At 50.5% G+C, this 18,133-nt stretch overlaps 1 protein-coding gene across 1 annotated transcript in view; it reads left to right on the top strand.

Moving 5' to 3' along the window:
- nbas (NBAS subunit of NRZ tethering complex) overlaps positions 1-15,042 on the top strand; it is a 30,908-nt gene extending 15,866 nt beyond the window's left edge. The window contains exons 32-53 of the mRNA XM_049757533.1: positions 179-291; positions 677-790; positions 1,029-1,142; positions 1,534-1,691; positions 1,762-1,845; positions 2,288-2,452; positions 2,524-2,640; positions 3,224-3,347; positions 3,790-3,866; positions 3,936-4,073; positions 5,378-5,601; positions 5,666-5,776; positions 5,834-6,084; positions 7,048-7,388; positions 8,393-8,617; positions 8,824-9,026; positions 9,325-9,408; positions 9,476-9,659; positions 11,446-11,585; positions 11,646-11,793; positions 12,500-12,625; positions 14,345-15,042. Coding sequence (XP_049613490.1) covers positions 179-291; positions 677-790; positions 1,029-1,142; positions 1,534-1,691; positions 1,762-1,845; positions 2,288-2,452; positions 2,524-2,640; positions 3,224-3,347; positions 3,790-3,866; positions 3,936-4,073; positions 5,378-5,601; positions 5,666-5,776; positions 5,834-6,084; positions 7,048-7,388; positions 8,393-8,617; positions 8,824-9,026; positions 9,325-9,408; positions 9,476-9,659; positions 11,446-11,585; positions 11,646-11,793; positions 12,500-12,625; positions 14,345-14,623 — 3,520 coding nt within the window. The 3' untranslated portion in view covers positions 14,624-15,042. The remainder of the gene's footprint in view (positions 1-178; positions 292-676; positions 791-1,028; positions 1,143-1,533; positions 1,692-1,761; positions 1,846-2,287; positions 2,453-2,523; positions 2,641-3,223; positions 3,348-3,789; positions 3,867-3,935; positions 4,074-5,377; positions 5,602-5,665; positions 5,777-5,833; positions 6,085-7,047; positions 7,389-8,392; positions 8,618-8,823; positions 9,027-9,324; positions 9,409-9,475; positions 9,660-11,445; positions 11,586-11,645; positions 11,794-12,499; positions 12,626-14,344) is intronic.
- Positions 15,043-18,133: the final 3,091 nt, after the last annotated feature.

Genomic DNA, 18,133 nt, shown 5'->3' with positions numbered 1-18,133 from the left:
CTAATCACTTTGCCAACAGTGAAAAACTTTTCTCACCCTTGACGCTCCCTCAATGCTTGCCCATCGATGTTGGCAAAGCACTACTTTTGTCCAAAAGAAGCAACTCATTTGCATTGGAATGACCTTGGTGCTAATTTCGTCCTAGCAAGAATGCTAATGAAGAAATCGTGTCCCTCAGGGCTTGCCTGCAGCTGATCAGCGACCGGCCCCAAGCCGTCCAGGAGGAGCTGGACCTCATCGACGCACTCGGCCACCTGGCGGACTTTGGCGTCAACATCCTGCCTCTGCAAGGTAAATAAGCCCGCTCAAATTCCAGTCCTTTTTTTTTTTCCATTTTAGCTTTGACACGTCTCCTCAGTGATGCCTCCTCTATTTTTTTTCTACCTAAGTCAGGCCAGATAGTGGGACAAAAGCCAAGCTTAAGAAAAGGTTGTTTATGAGATATTTTTTATCCATCGCTCAAGGCCGCGCCATTGTGCCGCCTCACAACTCACACATATTTTTTTTTATTTCGTTCCTGTCACACATGCACACCCAGATGGTGAATGAAAGGATTTGATAATAGATAAGGTCTTTTCAGCTCCAGTTGACGCACCTAATACACAATTAAAGGCCCCAAACAACTTTGAATCCTCTCAAAAATTGTGTTCAAACTATTTCAATTGACGTCTTGCAGTGCGTCTTCGTTCGGATCGTCTGTCTCTTCTGGAGGAATGCGTGGCCCACTGCGCCAGCGCCTACAAGCAATCCACCACTCTGCTCAACGTGGCGTCCCTCCTGCGAGTGGCAGGTGCGCCCAATCACTCACTTTATCCAAGATGTCCCTCAGACAGCGAAAGCAAATCCCGCTTTCTTTCTCCATATTTAATTTTGCGGCCGGCGGAGACTTTAATATGCCGCCTCGTCGCTCTGACCTTCGCCGGGCGCAATGAGATTTATTGAGACAGATGTCGGACGTGATGAGCAGGATTATGAGTTTAGCGTGTTGATGGAGATGAAAGGAAAATAATTTTTGTGTGTGTGTCAAGGGGATGACGAGGCCACGCGTAAAGGCCAAGTGTTGACCCTGCTAGCTGAGCAGGCCCTGCGGTGTTTGGACTTCAAGGCTTCTTACATCCACTGTCAGGACCTGATGGCCTCAGGTACCAGCTCGAATCACGCGTGTCGAGATTTGTTTGAAAATGAGCCGAATTTCTTTGCTTGATTATACGGCGGGATGGATTCATGGAGTGACTCTTTATTAAGTGGGGATTTTTTTTTCTGGTTCTGCGGCGGCGTTTTAAAAAATTAGCCCACTCCGCATTTGTCAGTCCGATTCAAGGTCGAGTGATTTTTTTTTTTTTTTTGCGCGCTTCACTCGGGAGAGCCATTATGACAACATAATAGATCAGTGGCGTGCGTAATTGTTTTCTGTGTGCTTCACACAATTAGCCTGCAGGGATTTCATGCGATTAGGTTCTGTCTGCTCTCGCTCGCAACAAAAGCAAAAAAAAAAAAAAAAGGTCAAATTGAGAAAGTTGGCCGTGTTTGCAGGTTACGCGCCGGCCTGGGACATTTGCAGTCTGCTGGGCCAGTGCGACGGCTTCGGCCAGCTGGAAGCCAGACGCCAACTGCTGGCCTTCTCGCTCACGCACTGCCCGCCCGACAACATCAACGCGCTCCTGGCCGCCTCCAGCGACCTGCAGACTCAGGTGGAGCCGCTCAGAACATTTGGAGAGTCAAAAGCTTTGTTTTATTGCGGTCTTTGAAATGTTTCCGTAGATCCTGTACCAAGCGGTCAACTACCAAATGGAGCCCGAGATCGCCGAGGGGGCGCGAGAAGACGAGGAGAGCGACTCATCCAAGGTGCGTTTGCGTGATATATAGGCCCCGCCCCCTACTGTCTGATTGATTAGCTGGTCCGGTCCTCCTTTCTTAACGGCCTACTTTGTGTGATTTCCTGCAGCCTTCCTGCATTTTTCATGAGGTGTAAATCCCGTGTTAAGGTTCCTGGGTTCCTTTGGATTATTTATGCTTTTTTTCTTTTCTCTCCTGGCCATCAGCTGGGCCAGCTTTATGATGTCTCGAGTGGGCGTTGAATGTTTAATGAGCGGCGGCTTAACGTTTTAAGTCTGGATGGCCACCCGTTGAAGCGATCTGTTGTCATTTTGTCGTGCTCCTCTTCTCACCTTTAGAGTGTTTTTTTTTTTTTTTATTCAAAACAAACATCTTCAGTGTGTTTCAAGTATTGATGAGCCGCCAGCCCACTCGCCGACTCGGATGTTTCTATTCATCCTTGTTTATTCAGGCGCCGGCCCCCCAGGCGGTGACGGCGGGCGAGCTGCTCCACAGGACCACGGCCAAAACCATGGAGGTGCTGACCACCACGGGTCAGACCACCAAGGCCGTGCTGAGCGCCGTGGGCGATCACCGCTGGTGGAAGCGTTCCCTGGACTGCCTGCGCCCGCTGCACGTACGCACCCTCACTCGCCATCCATTAAAAACTTCAGCAAGCGAGTTGACTTTTCAATGTTGGCTTCTCAGAGCGGAGACGCCGCTGCCGCCGCCGCAGAGGAACGCTCGAGTGAGAATTCCAAACTGGAACGTCAAGGCTGCTGCGCTTTCTATCAAGATATCATTGAAGGTCCCTACGTAGATCCGGTAAGCGGATGCGGTCGAGGAAAAAAAAACTCCTCGGCTGCACCTCGAGCTGTCATGTCGGGACAGCTGTTTGGAGAACTATCGTCAACAATGACATTATGCCCGCTGGTTGTCTTCCATTTTTTTTTTTTGTATTCCGGTTACGCTTATTATTACCCTTCATTGCCTCGGGCAACATTCTTAAATTACAGCAAATATGCCTGAGTGGGTTCTTGACTTGAGGCGTTTAATTAGATTTTCTTCCTCCTCCAGATGACTTCAAACAGCTCCAAATAAAAATGGGGGAGAAAAAAAAAAAAAAAAAAACAAAGCAGGGAATAAATTAATATTGATTTGTCTAAGTCATTTTAATGCCGAAAGCAATTTGGGAGTTGTCGGCGTTAGAGGAAGAAGAGACGCAACGGCGGAACATCCAGCGCGACGTGACGTGTTGGAGAAAAAAATGAAAATAATAACAAAGGCGCTGCTGCATGAAAAAAGGAGTGACACAAGTCGAAAACATGAAACAAGACAAATAGTTTGACCTTCATTTTTATTTTGCAAAGCATTTTCAACATGTCCCAATTCTGTTTTTCTTTCCCAGAATCACGACGTGTATTCGTCCTACAATGACGTCCCCCCCGAGAACTTTGCCGAGGTGCTGCTGAGGACCGGCAAACTGGCCGAGGCCAAAACAGAAGGCGCCACTTTGTTTCCCGCAACTGAGGGTAAAAGGTCTTGAGTTTCTTTTTTTTTTTTTTTCCCCGCGAACTGATTTAGCGTGGGCTTTCAAGTCTGGGTTATCTATTGGACGGGCGGGCGTGTGTTTATCCCTCCGGTAATTCCCGCGCCGATCTTATCGCCGGCTCGGCACAGCCGTGTAATCGTCTCATTTGGAGGCGTAGCTCGTCCGAAGCTAGCGACGAGGTCGTAGGGAGGCGGAGAGAGAGCGAGTGGGGCTTTAGCTCCGCCCACCAGCTTGGCATCCCAAACTTTCAAAGTGTGCTTAAGATGCATATGAGGTGGAGTGCACTTATTAGGAGTGCTTTGAATACTTTGAATAAGTGAGTCCTCTCCATGCCCAGAAAAAAAAGACTAGCCAAAGTCAAGGAGGAGATTTTTAATGATGCTCTTTTTTTTTTTTCTGTCATTTGTATTCCTCGTCCGCAGTGTTGCTGCAGCTGGCCAACGACGCCTTTCCTCGGGACGCCACGCTGGCGCTGGCCTACTTGCTGGCGCTGCCTCAGGTAGCGCCAACGCTCACAGCTCAATTCCAGTGCAACCGATCTGATCCGTCTGCAACCCTTTCCGTGCAGGTCCTGGACGCCAACCGATGTTTCGAGCAACAGCACCACTCGGCCTTGTCCCTCCAGCTGGCCGCTTACTATTACTCGCTGCAGATCTACAGCCGCCTGCAGCCTTGCTTTGAGGATAAGCAGCATGCGCTCTACCAGGTTCTTTCTAGTTCTTGTGGTCGCTTCTAACCCGTCTCGGTCACGGAAGGGGAACTTTCCTCACCTGGGTATTTATCTTTCTGCCGGCTGACTATCGATCAGCGGGACTAATGGAATGCGGCTGCGGGAATAAATCAGCCCGCATTGGCTGACTGGAAGCCCTCCAGGCGGTTTGTGTCCGCCTCGCTTCCTTCTTTATTTGACCTGCGTGAAATGTAAATGTGAGCAAACTTGCCACGGGCGCCGATTAACGTCCGATTCGGACGATCCCGAATTCCGCATAATAGATATGAAGAAGTCTACACACCCCGCCCGGTTCAAAGGCAAGGTGGCGTAAGCGAACGAGAGCAAGAGAAACGGCTTCAAAATGTGACTCTCTGCACTTTCTTCTGCCTCTCTTCACTTTTGAACGACTCGAATCGCACCGAGTCCCTTCACGCTATAATTATCTTATGCAAATACGACGAAAGCGACGCCGCACCTCCTCCGGCCGGCCGGTGAGCTACCGTCGAGGCGTTGACTTGTGTGAATTAGAAACGAGGATCCGACGTCGTGTTCCCGCCGTCCAATTTCCCGCCGGGGGGCTGAATCACGGCAGCCGTTAAGGCGCCTCGCTACATTTGGGGCCGTATTTTCTCGTATTGAATTGCCTTTCAGCCGCCGCACTTGATGTGTTCCTCGCAGCCGAATTAAAGAAGCGGGCTTCGCTCGCTGTCCCCGATTTTCCCGGAAGCCATTTTGGGGGCAAAAGGAGTGGGGAAAAAGGAAAATAGCCTCATTAGTTTTTCAATGAAAGGCATCAGAAAAGCGGCCAACTTGTCGGGTTCGCCGGGTGCAGCGCGTGCGGCGTGACGATAAGCCAAAGGCACACTTTGTCCACGAATCGGCTCTACGCGGCTTCTCCACAGCCACCCTGCAGCAAATTTGCGTTTGTCTTTAAATGACAGCATGACACATAAAAAAAAAGAATCCTGCAAAAAATGCTTGAGGCTATAGAAAAAAAAATCAAATAAAAAATTCAATTCACTTCAGGGCAAAAATCCATCTAGTGAATGGTTGTATACAAAAAAAAGTACTGTCAAACTGGTGGTGTTCCACAAGGCTCAATGTTAGGTCCACTCAGTTTTAATCATTGAATTACAAATTTGAGGTTTAACAAAAAATCGTATTTTCAGCCTTGCTTTTCTTTATTTGTTCCCAGGGCGATTCAGACATGAGACCTTGAGAATAAAATTAGCAGCCTGTTCCGACATGCCCGTTTGAGTCTCTCTCCATCCTTCACCACCTCCTCCTCCCGCCGGCAGGCCGACCCCAAGGAGCTGATCCGACTGGTCACCCGGCACGTGTCGGCGTACTCGGGCTGGCCGGAGGAGCTTCAGAAGCTGATCGAGCAGCTGCACGCTTACAACGAGCGGCTGAGCGACTACACGCAGGCGCAGGTGCTGCGAGGTTTGGGCCGCGGCGTGGACGTGCAGCGCTTCAGCTCCGACCCCGACTACAAGAAGGAGACCATCCTCGGCTTGGCTGAGTCAGTCAAAATAGTCCAACCTTCTCCACGGACTCGTGCGATCCTTCGTTTTCCCTTTTCTTAGGACTCTGGATGACGACGTGTACGGCATCTCGGTGTCGTTGGCTAAACGCTACCGTGTTCCTCTGTGGGAGGTCCACATGACTCATCTGGAGTTCCTCTTCACAGACAGCGGGTACGCTGGCGCACGCGCAGTCTTGTCATTCTCTTCTCATTTTATGTTCCTCCTCAGTCTGTCCACCAAGGACGTGGAATCCCGCAGCGAGTCGCTGGCTCTGTTTGCCACCCTGAAGAGCGACCCGCAGGCCTTTTACGGACACATGAGCAAGTACGTGCTGCCCGCCGTGGAGGGCGGCGACCTGGACCGGCTGCTTTACTACTACACCCTGCTGGACGCCGCCGGCTGCCGGCCGCATTCCGCCGCCGCCATCGCGCCCGACGGCCACGTCAAGCTGCTCAAGAAGCTCCGCGCCGTGGCCAGCGGTGAGTCGGCAGGAATTCAAACCATGACGGCAAAGCAAAATCGACGTCCTTGACACCTTGTTGCCGCTTGAGTGCGCTACAAAGTTTCGAGTTGACGCGGCGACCGGTCTCTCAAGACGTGGCGGAAAGGTCAGCGGGGTTTTCATGCCTCGCTTGCGCCGTCTGTGCTTTGGACACATTTTTTTTTTCACCTCATAATTAAGCAGGGTTTTGTCTTGTCTTATTAAAACAAAAATTAAATTATATATTGTCTTTTTTAAAGTAATTATTAAAAATATAAAATTATTAAAATATTTTTTTAAATATAAGGTTTTAGTTTTGACATTTGAACGGTTTTAATGTCTGATTTTTATTTTTTACAGTTAACATTAGGGAGCTGATGAGTTCATCTCAACAACGTTTTTGGTTTTAATTTGACAAATCCTTTTTTCGCGCTGTCCGCTTGTCGCTAGGCAGAGTCGGTCACCCGCAAGCATCAACCCATCGCGCCCCACCTGCCGTCATTAAAAATGCATCTAGCTTAGCGTTGGGCCAAGCTAGCGCGTTTGGAATAGTGGCTTGATGGGCGGGCGGGCGGGCGGGCGGACAGGCAGGAAACGTTGGGGATTGTGGAACAGCAGGAAGCGTGCATTTGTGTCTGCAATTTTGCTCACAGTGTGACGCGGACGACCAGTTGAACGCGCGAGTGGGCGTCGGTTTGAGCGCTAGCTCGTCTGCCTCATCTTCAGTCTACAATTGCGTGTGTGTGTGTGTGTCACAGTTTGATGCGTGTGTGTGGATCTGCATGGCGCTGTTGAATATTTCAAACTCAGACAGGCCGCCACACGGATGAGTCTGTCAACACGCGTCATGCCAAGCAAAAACCATTTTCAAATTTTTTCCTCTCCTCTCTCATTTTATATTTCTTTTTTTTTTTTTTTTTTTTGCACGTGCAAACTAATTATTCCCTTTGATTGCCGGCAGGTTTAAACTACCGGCAGCTGACGGACGGCTCGCAGGACCCGCTGGTCGCTCTCGAACCGGTTCTGACCAGTCAGAACGTGTTGTCCATCTCGAAGCTGGCCCATCTGTTGCCGAAGCCCGGCGACCAGGGGGCGACGTTGTCCCCTAGCGCGGTGCACGCCGCCTGGCTGCGCAAGTTATTCTGGAAGGGCGACGCCCACTTGCTGAAGAGGCCGCCCGTCAGCGAGCAAGACTACCTGCACGCCTACGACACCTGCGCCAAGTACCTGGACAGGCTGCTTCCCGTCCACGCCGTCCACTTCCTGGATGACGTCACCTTCTCCCTCCAGGCCGTCCAGCAGGTAATTGCTCTCAAATCCTTTCTGGAGATTATTTTTCTTGGCTCCTCCCCCAACACAGCTCCCTTGAGTGGGCTCATTTGTGCTTCTCCCCCTTTCAGCGCCAATTAAAGTGGAGCGCCCAGCAGGTTTCCCCGTTGCGCTCTTTAACATGCACTTTATCTCCTCGGAACCCGCTGTCATACCTTCCTCCATCAACTCCGAGGGGGAGGGGGCGGGGGCTTGACTCTCCCCCCCCCCCCACACACACACACACACATGACAAATGGCTCTATTTCCCCCAAGGCCAGGGGGCGAGGTCATAGCTGAGCGCCCGCCGGACCTTTTGTCCACGCCGTAATCTTTTTTGTCAGAAAGTGGCGTTCTCTTGCCCCTTTTTCATCACAGTGTGAACGTTTTTAATGTTTCACCTTCAGTTTGCGGTTACGGCGCTTACTCATCCGCTGGATACTTTAGAGGGACCGAACGGAACAGCGGCGCGCATCGGACGATCGAACCTTGAGTGACTCCACTGCATCGTGATTTATTTACTTATTGGTGTATTTATATTATTTCTTTGCACTTTTGACAATTCAAATGTTGCATTGCTGACGGTGGACATTCTAAAAATGGTATTTTTCCTTCCCTCCGAGACTCGTGCGTGTGTGTGTGTGTGTGTCTTTTGTCCATGTGTGGCTAAATGCATGAAATTCCACTTTTATTGCAAGGTCATTTTAGCTGATCCGCACTTGGGGGGAAAAATGGTGCAATCCATTCACACCATTAGATAGTATGCGTGCGTGTGTGCGTGTGTGTGTGTCGTTGCAATGGAATGAAATCTCCCAGCAGCCAAAGGCCGTCTCCTTTCCTCTTGAATTGTTAACTTGCTCACAGTGGATCCAATCAATCACAGCCCGCTGTTAGCCGGCCGCTTAAACTCGCCGCCGCTACCATTGCATGCCCCCCCCCCTCCCCGATCTGGGAATTGGCGTTTGGCGGTCACGTCTTTCCCTCCTGTTGCTTTCCAGCTGAGCATCCCGACGCGCTGCGAAGTTCTTCGGCAAGCCACCAAAAGCTTGCGGCAGCTGGCTGAGAAGAGCAAGAAGCGAGGAGGAGGAGGAGGAGGCGAAGCGGCGGGCGGCGAAGAGGCCGGCGTGACCTTGGACGAGGCGCTGGCTCACCTGCGCCAATCGCAGGCCCACTTGGAGACGCTGGGCCACCACTTTGTGGCGTCGCTGCGAGACAGCCAGGAGGTCGGTTGATGTTTTTTCCCGTCACGCCGTTTCTCGTTAAGCGACTGGTCCTGCCGCGCGGGCAGAGGTGCCGTGTGTTGCTACGCGACGCTGAGCTACGGGTAAAAGACGCTCGTTTGTGACTCCCCGCACTGTGTCATCGTTTAGCCTCCATTGTCTCTTTTTTTTTTTTTTTAATGTTTGCTTTCCTTTCTACTCCGTCCCAGGAGCAGCTGCGAGGCTACAGTCAACGTTACGACCTGTCCCGCTCCGAGAGGTCCAAGGTCCGGGAACTGGCGGTCGCCATGGCGACCGACGGCCAGCCGCTCCAGAGCATCCGCCAGCTCCTGTGCGTCGCCGTGGGACCTCTGGACCTGTCGCTCAAAGGCGTGCTGCAGGACGCCGTGGCCCGAGTGGTGGCTGAGCTCAGGTAGCCTACCTCCCTGCCCTTTGACCTCCAGTGACTTTTTTACTGGGGGAATAATTGGCTCGCTAAAAATACCAAAATGATGCTTCTCCTATTTTTTTTTAATACATTGATTTGCTTGCCGAGCATTTAATTTGAACTGTGTCCCTGAAAGTAAAGTCTTTGATTTCCTTCCCTGAGTGCTTGTCCCCTCCTGACACGCTTCTTCATTTGCACCTCTTATCTTAATGAGCTCTTATGTAAGACCACCGCCATCATTTTCTCCTCACTTTTTTTTTTTTTTTTTGTTTCCTCCCCTCAGCGGTGACATCGTGACCGACCACACGGCGGCCCTCGGCGTGCTGGAGGCCATAACGACGGCCGTGCACGACAGTGTGCAGGCGGGGTAGGTCGTGCACACACGCACACAAAACAACAGATGGGAAAAGAAAAAGATTTCCCGACTCTTCCAGCGACAACACGGTGAGCTCAGACGACCTTTTGACCTGGCTGCGTCCGTTCTGCGGCGACCCGTCGCTGCCGGTGCGTCCTCGCATCGCCGTGCTGCAGATCCTGGAGAGCAACTTCAGCATGTGCGACGGCGACATGCGGCTCCTGCTGCTCTACAGGACGCAAGCCGTCCTCAAGCACACCCAGGTAGTGTCACATTGACGTGTCACGGGGAAAACGAGAGAGGCCATTTCCCAAACGGCGCTATTTAGCATTTAGGTGAAGCCTGGTATAGATTTTGTGACTTCATCCGGAGTGATTAGTCATAACCACGGCCGGTTAAAATGTCACCGACGTCAGTACGGAAGCGCTTTTTTTTTTTTTTTTTTTTTTTCTCTCGCCGCGGCCTTTTGCTCTCCGCGCAACAATTTATTTGTTTGTGACATTTAGCAGACAAAAAAGTGAGGCGAATGCAGATTGCGAGCGCTAAGAATTTGCATAATTACATCCACCGAGGAGGTTTTCATTTTCATTTGCAATTTTATATCATTAAAAAAAAAAATCAATGCCGAGGCGACCGGGCTGCTCCTCTAATTCTTATTTCATTTTATCAGTGGAAACAGGAGCTCTGAACATTCAGCCGGAAATTCTCCCACCCAGATTTTGGGTCGTGAGCAATCACACGTGTTTGCGTTGACGTGTGGCGGCGTTCCTTTTCTCTTTGACCTTTTTTTTCTTCACTGATGGAATATTCATGGGACGCAAACTCCGCATGCATGATGAAGGACAGCTTGGAGTCTGGCCCGCAAATGGGTTTGAGATTAAAATATAGTCGACGTGTTTAATATTGATACTTTGAGGTGGGCTCAATCTGTTGAGGACTTTCACCTTGAGCTCCTCTTTGGCCTGCTCACATTTAATGTCACCACATCGGTTTCTGACCTAAAAGTGGAGAAAATGATTTTTTGTTTTTTATAGCAGGATGCTTACTCATAAGTGTATTAGCATTGGTGGGTGGAGAGCAAAAAAAAAAACTCATTGAAGCGACGCCAGAACGCAGCATCCCACCGCAGCCGCCCTTTCCCCTCCTCATTTTCTCTCTTCTTGTCGTCTTTTGTTTCAAATCCTCTGTCGCGGTCCGTGCCGCCCGCTCTCTTTCTCTCACGCGACCTCCACGACTTCATTCCCGCCCGCCGCTCGAGACATTAGCCGCAGCGGGTGGATGAATATTGATGAGCTGGCGGAGAGACCCGAGGCTCTTTGGCCGAGATACGGCTCCGAGCCCGGATGCCGCCTCTCTCTTTCGGGTCAAGGACAAGTAGACGAGATAATGGCCTTAACTTTAAGGTAGCCGACACGCAATACTCCCCGGAAAGTCGATTTTCGGTTGTGTTGGATGGGGGCGGCGCACAAAAAATACAAATCCTGCTGAATGAATTAATAATGCTCCCGATTATATTATCATAGACCTTCTCTGGATTTGAAACATTCAGGTGATGGCGGAAAATCATTTGACGCCAATGACATCATCACAAGGCGTAATTAAGCAAAGAGCCTGGCAAATTTGCCGTTGATAACTATCATTAATTCTCGGGGCATCTTCTTTATTTATCCCGACAATAAAAGTCCCCTTTTGATTTTTGTATTCAGCCTTTTAATTCCGCCAGCCGCCTCATTAGCATGCGCGCTTTCATCCCACTTTGCTCGTTTAACATCGCACGACGCCGCACGTCCTCGGGCTGCGTACCAAATTAGTGCTCGGACTAAAAAAAAAAAAAAAATAAGAAAGGGCAGCAAGACTCTGAATCTTTTCTCCGTTTTCTCACCTCAGCACTTTAAGAGCATTAGCATACATTTAAAGAAGATGTACTGTGCAGTTTTTTTTTTTACACAATTGGAAAGAGTTTCCTGCTGCTTTAAGACTTTCGGGCTTTTTGGTAAAGCAGCTAGGTCGCTAAGTTTTGAAAGGTCACGTGAGCACATCTCCCACCAGGTGCAGATCGAAGATGTGGAGAACCAGGAGAAGCGCTACGGCCTCTTCCTGGACCTTTTGGAGGCGGCGCGCCAGCGGGAGGACTTCCAGACGCTCGTCCTGCTCCTGCAAGCATGGCCGCCCATGATGCAAGAAGACGTGTAAGTCCGTAGAGGTCTACTTTGGTGTGCGAGCATCCCGTGATGGCTTCCTGTGTCCAGGGCCACGTCGGAGCGTAACCCTTGGGTCCTGCTAGTTTCCGCCATGCTGACCCGCCGCCAGGGACCCGAGGCGGAAGTGGACCTTGGTCAGCAGGTGCTGAGCATGCTGCGAGCCCTCGACAACACCAAGCACAAGCTCCCGCCACAGGTGAAGCTACACGATCAGTCGCTGGGCAGAATTCGTTAGCCTTTAGCGTCCGCGCGGACCGGCGCCTCTCCTTTGATGACCTAGCGAAGGTGCTAGCCGACCTATCGCTATGCGTGACGCCCCGCTAATCATATTCACGCCGCTCGGCACATCTAGCGCCAGCTGACTGTGATATTAGTTTAGCGCTAATGTTATTCGGCTCCGAAAGGCGAGCGGCTGCTGAGCGGCTGTCTGCTATTAGAAGTGTGGGTGGGTGTGAAGGAGGGGGACCAGTGTGTGTGTGTTGGGGGGGGGTCGTTTTACTGTGTTCCACTTTAATTTGAATGCGGCAAAATGAAACCAGCAGAGCAGAGGAGTCAGATTGCATTGTAATAGCCATATATTACTAGCGACGGCGCAGGCACAGGCACAGGCACACCGTGTGCTCAGGCGCACCGGAGACCTTCTCAAAGGAATTATGTGCCTCAGTGGTTATTGGGCGTGCATTTTTCTTTTACTGTCCTTTTGATTCAATTCCCCTCGCATTTTTATATGAGCCTGGCCCGTTATTCGATGATTTCAACGAGGCGAAAATCATTAGGCCTGGGGCAAAGCAGGTAGTTAGATACCTAATTAGCTAGGTCGCTAGCTAGGTAGCTCATTTATTAGAAAGAGAGACGAGTAAAGCAATCAGTGCGTTCATTGGACGACTTTGCGTGTCCTCCAGTGCATCCGAAGTGCGGCCCGACTGCTGCTGCCCGCTTTCCAGCAGCCGGCGCTCAAGCTGATGGCCGAGAGCGGCGACGACGAGCTTCTGCGGCAAACTCTGGAGCGGGTCAACGGCATGAGCGCAGTGAGTGCAACCTTGTTTTTGCCGCAAGAGACTGAAAAGGAAAGGTGGCTCCTGAGTGTCACATTTTCATTTTCTTTTCTTAATTGGCCCTCACGCCTCCTTTCCACTTCCAACAATTACGGTCACAAAGCGCACGTCGGTTCGCGTCATCGGGAAAATTTGATTGCCGCTGGCGCGCTCAACTTTTTCAATTAGGCCTCACCTTAATGCGCTTGTGTTTTTCCTCCGCCGTAACAAGCAAAAGTGAATTAGCAAAGACTGTGTAAAATGTCACTCTTAATTCACCCGCCTTTTCATATCTGCATAAACAAGCCCCGAGGTTTCACCCGCTCCCGGCGCGCCGTAAACGGATCCGTCCGACAGCGCCGCCCGCTTCCGCCCGTTCGCCGTGACTGACAGCCGTTATCTCACCGAGCGAGCGAGCGAGCGAGCGAGACGGCCGCCGTCTGCGTGGCCCCCAATGAGCGCGTGATTTCTTTTCCTCACAAAAGCCATACCCCCTGAGACGGCGCTGAGACCGACTTTAATTCCTGAAGATTAGCGTGTCATTAAAACGCCGTCTCAGGAAAAGTCTCCTGACACGCCGATTAAATGAGAGACGTTGCCGAGACCCTGTCTGGCTGAGGACGTAAGCAAAGAGGCCAAAAGGTTGCAGCAGAAGACGACCACGACCGCGTTCGCTCTGAATTGGTTGACGCCAGGCCCCGCCCACACAGCCCCAGACGACGCGTGTCGCATGTCGTGCCTCGCAGAGCCCCCGTGTTGGCTTTCCTGTCGGTTCGGAACGTCGCTCCCCTTCACTGAGCCCTGGGAAGGGGAAAGAAAAAAAAAAAAGTGACAGGCCGTCATGTTGTACAAAGGACGGCAGAAATTTCAGGCTCCTCTCTGATATCACAACCCCCCAGCTTCGCCTCTCCTCGCCTCGCCTCGCCTTCCCCCCCTCCCCTCGTCTCCATTTCCACACTGCTGTGTCACATCTATTTCCACTTGGCCTGTCAATCCCACCGTCTGAAGGCTTCAAATCTTCTATCTCTTTCCTCTCACACATACTCGTCAAAATGTAATAGCCTGGGAGGCGTGTGCGCGTGCGCCCGCCCGCGCGCGTGTGGAGCTGAGCAACGGAGGTAGCGGCCTTCCTCCTCAAGTAGCTGCCACATTTGACCTGAAAAAAAAACAATCTCGGGAATTTAAAAGTCCAGCCGGGGGGGGGGGGGTATTATTGTTTCAACAAGCCCAAGTGTGTCATCACTAAAATGTTTTCTTGTTTGTTTAGCGCTCCAAGCTGTAAATACGTGCAGGTGACATGAAAAATAAATGCCCGCTGCTTGGCTGCTTTTCTTCACCATGAATGAAGAGCGACCTTTTGACTTCATTTCCACTTGCCCTCAATTTGAATCTATCACCCAAGCTTGTTTACAACCAAATGTGCAGCCGGTAAATGAAACCCTCCCCTGGCCGCCATTTTTGCACATGTATTATTTGTGGTTTTAAGGCAGACTTGTTCCTGAAGAGGTAGAAAAGCCACTTGCGCCATGCATAATTGAGCCGCCTCGGCTCCAGAAATACCCCGACGGGGACGTCCGCGTGCGCCCGCAACGCAAAGACCGACACGGCCTAGCCGAGCGCACGAAGCGATGAAAACGACCCATTGTTTGCGCCTCCGCGAACGCGTGTTTGTTAAAAAAAAAAAGGAAAAGAACTGAATCTGTTTGTTCACAGGAGGAGGCGGCGGCGGTGTGTGACGACGAGCTGCTCTCTCTGCTGCTGGACGCCGGGCTGCTGGTGGAGTGCGCGTCGTCGGCCGCCTTCCCGCTGCTGCGCGACCGCATGCTAGCACGCCGGCAGCCGGGCGGGCCGGACGCCCGACAGGTCGCCGGGCGGCTGCTGGAGGCCGGCCGCGGGGTCGAGGCGGGCTCCCTGCTGCTGGCTCACCGCGGCGCCCACCCGGCCCAGGTCACCTTTAACTCGGCCCTCGCCGTCCTGAAAAATTGGCTCTGAGGTGGGATGCGACACTCTGACTGATTTCCCCCAAAAAAACAAAAAGCCAGTCCACACAAAGCTGAAGTCCCGTTGTGTGATGGAGTCGTTGGCAAATAACTGCTGAGTATTATTTAGCCTCAGCACTGTGTTATTGTTGTTTTTTTTGTTTTTTTTTGTTAAAAAGGCCCGCTCGTCGCTGTTGTCATAATAACGTTCCATCAATTCCCGTGCGCTATTTTGGCTTCAAGCTGTGTCGTACGCAAACACGAGACAATTATCATGAAAGATAATGATTAGCTGACTGCTCTTGAGAATTGAGTCGGAAATGAGACAAAAGTTTGCCTAATAATTACATCATAAATTGTGTTCCAGAAATCCTGCTGCAAAATTCTGTCTTTGTCATTCTGTCTCAATAAAAACAAAGGTATCACCTGCGAGCGATTTTTCCATTTCGGGGTGTCCTTCAAATGACACGTAAAGATAAAAGTGAGAGGCGCTTTTAGCCAAAAAAGGAGAAAGAAAGTTCTTGCGGGAAATGGCAACAGGTGTTTGTGTTCCACCAGGGAGAACCGAACAGCAATCAGTTACCATGGTGACGTTGAAGTAGGATTGGGGGGGTCACACACCAGCATTGCCCCCTGGAGGAAGGAGTGTAAACATTACGACTGCCTACCGAAAACAAAGAAGAGCCTGTGTGTGTGTAATTTTGAGCCCCGCCGAGGGCAGCGGTCTGGAATCTTAACTAACGCAATCGGCAGCGACGTGCTGAGAGGTGTTGAAAGCAGGCGTCGGTCGGTCGGTCGGTCGGGGCTCTGAAGCTAATTAGGAACGAAGCGATGTGCATGTTGCGTGTGCGTGCCGCCGCCGTATGTTGTGTTTGACTGCGTGAAGCGCTAAGACGTCAAAGCTTCAACTGCGCACTTGTAACATGGACAATAACATCTCTCGTTTGTTGCCATGGTAACTGCACATCACTGAGCATTTTCATTCAACCAGCCAAGCAGGCGCTTTGAGATACGAGCTACATTTTATAGCCTGGTAATGGCGTTTTGCATTGCATGTTAGCGTTAAGCTAGCAGATGGTCAATTTGTGTAGTTGTATTCAAATGACTGTTGCCACGGTAACCAAATATCACCTGCTACTGTTATTAGTGGACCGGCCTGGACAGCTCCCGCACTTACTCAAATTAAGGTGACTCGTTTTGACGTTGTTGCCGCGGTAACCACAGCTCACCACGGTCAACACGGGAGCAGAAGCTTATCATTGACGATGAAGCGGCGAATTCAACATTTTGCACTTATTCCGTCCGTTGTGTTTCAAGGGGAACATGATTAGAGTTCAGAGCGGCGCCGTGACCAGCGCGCAAATCACGCCAATTCGCTTGGGCGTCCGGCAAGACGGCGGCTATTTATCGCTGCTGTGAAAAAGAACAGCGCGTGTGTTTGAAAGCTTGTTCTTTTTGAGCACTATCAGGCAACATGTAGGTGCTGCTGTTTCGCTTAGCGACAGGACGCTTAACTCTTCCACCTGTGTGAGAGAGACAGATTGCTTATTGTCGTTGATTGTCCCTAATCAGACCAATCATCAAACGATGGCTTGGAGCGCCACGGGAGGCCTCGTTCATCTCGACAAATCCGCCATTAAGTGCTTTCTGGCTAGGAAAGAAAAGGGAATAATTAAAGCCGAGACGGGCGATAAGGCAGTCGGCGGCTGCTAAACGGTCATTTCAGTGTCTCTCGCCTGACAAAGTGTCAACCCTCGCACCCGCTCCAACGCCCTTCGCCTCCTCCAGTGCGCTGACAACGCAATGATAGGTAATTCCTGGAAGGTGGCGGGCGGGAAACTGTCACCCTCGGCAACGAGGTGACAGACAAACCAGGGCCGAGACACGTCGCCGGCTGGCCGGCGCCTAATAAGCTTCATTATATAGTGACGGTTTGTTGGCGGCGAAACTTACACACCTGAAAAAGGTAAAAATCACTTCACAGGTTTCTTTTATATCAAACAAATGGTCAAACCATTTGTTTGATATAAAAGAAACCTGTGAAGTGATTAAATAAGGAAAAACAAAATGAACTTAGTACAATTAAAAGGTAAAAATGTCGAGAAAATACCGTGGACCGAGCATCGGACCTTGTGGAACGCCACATTTCAAGCCCTTGCTAACTTTACTGTGTTGTGAAAGGCAAGCAAAGTCAAATGCACCTCAAGTCAGTGGCAAAAAGTTTCCTCACTACTTTTTTACACCTTGAAATATTTAACTCCAGTACACCGCATGTGTGTGTGTGTGTGGGTACACTCCATTGTGTACATTCCATTAAATCTCGTACACTGTGCACACACACACACACACACACAAACCTTGAGGGCGCTGCCACGAGACCTCGGTTAATCATCCTCGCTGGCCAAAAGTCACAGAAGCCACAAATCAATGCTTAAATGTGTGTCTGCTGTATTAAGCAGCCGATCGATGGCCCGCGCTAGCGCATCGGCCGGCTAAAAGGCCTTGCTGGCGAGCGAGGGTGGGGGGGAGGAGCTAATGCTGGGTGGGGGGGGGGGGGGGTAAGCACGTGTGCGTGCATGCCGAAAAAAAAACACCCTCAACTCCACCTGTCAACAATGAACACATTTGTGACCTTCTCCGCTTTTTTTCTATGCACTCCAACGTGCCTTCATATGGTCAAAAGTATTGGGACGCGGGGCCGTTACACTGACCTTCAGACAGCTCATCAGTACAGCACTAATATTATTTGTTCTACTATAAAAAACTTTATTACAAATTTTATACAATACTGTACTCTTTTATTTATTTAAAAACATGTAAGAAAAAAAATTGCAATGTTTTTGTGGGCCTGTAACAAATCTCAATGGAGCGAGAAGCTGTCTGACAAGAAGATGGCCTGCTTTCACTTTCAGCAGTTTTCTTTCTCTTTTTACGGAATGGCGTGTAGAACTCCAAAGTAATATTGAAGAACTTTCCGCGTGCGCGGAGCGTCCGGGATCCTGATGGGAAATGTCAAGCGGCTTTTAAGGCACACAAAGAGAAGCCATTAAATGGGTTGGCGTGACACGGCGTACTCGTTTCACCGACCGAGCTGCCGAGCACGTCTGCAAATGTCACTGACGGCGAGCGACAATTACGCATCGACGTCACTTTTGCCGATACATGTTGCGATATGTCCACACACAAAAAATGACTTTCGCTTGATGGATGAGCGAGGGAGGGAGGCCTATTTGTCAGACAATTACAATGCAAATGCATGGCTTCAAACTTGGAATTTTGGATTGCAAGACAAATTGCTGAAGCACATGCCAAGCATCCAGTTACTGTGACGCGTCGGTTTATCCAAATTTTGTGCTCAAAATTCGTGTTTCCTATTTATTATATTTTATTTATTAGAACCGCATGAGGCTGGGTGTCATTTTTCGACTTCCTGCTTTATTGTGAAAGGCACTCGCAGCACCGGTGGAATATTTACCTCACTTCCGCCCTCACCTGTCTCAACTTTCAACAATCAAGCACGGCT

The sequence above is a fragment of the Syngnathus scovelli genome, chromosome 20, assembly GCF_024217435.2.
Source record: "Syngnathus scovelli strain Florida chromosome 20, RoL_Ssco_1.2, whole genome shotgun sequence".
Taxonomy (NCBI): domain Eukaryota; kingdom Metazoa; phylum Chordata; class Actinopteri; order Syngnathiformes; family Syngnathidae; genus Syngnathus; species Syngnathus scovelli.
Note: the sequence above shows the minus strand (reverse complement) of the source record. Positions and strands in the feature narration are given on the sequence as shown.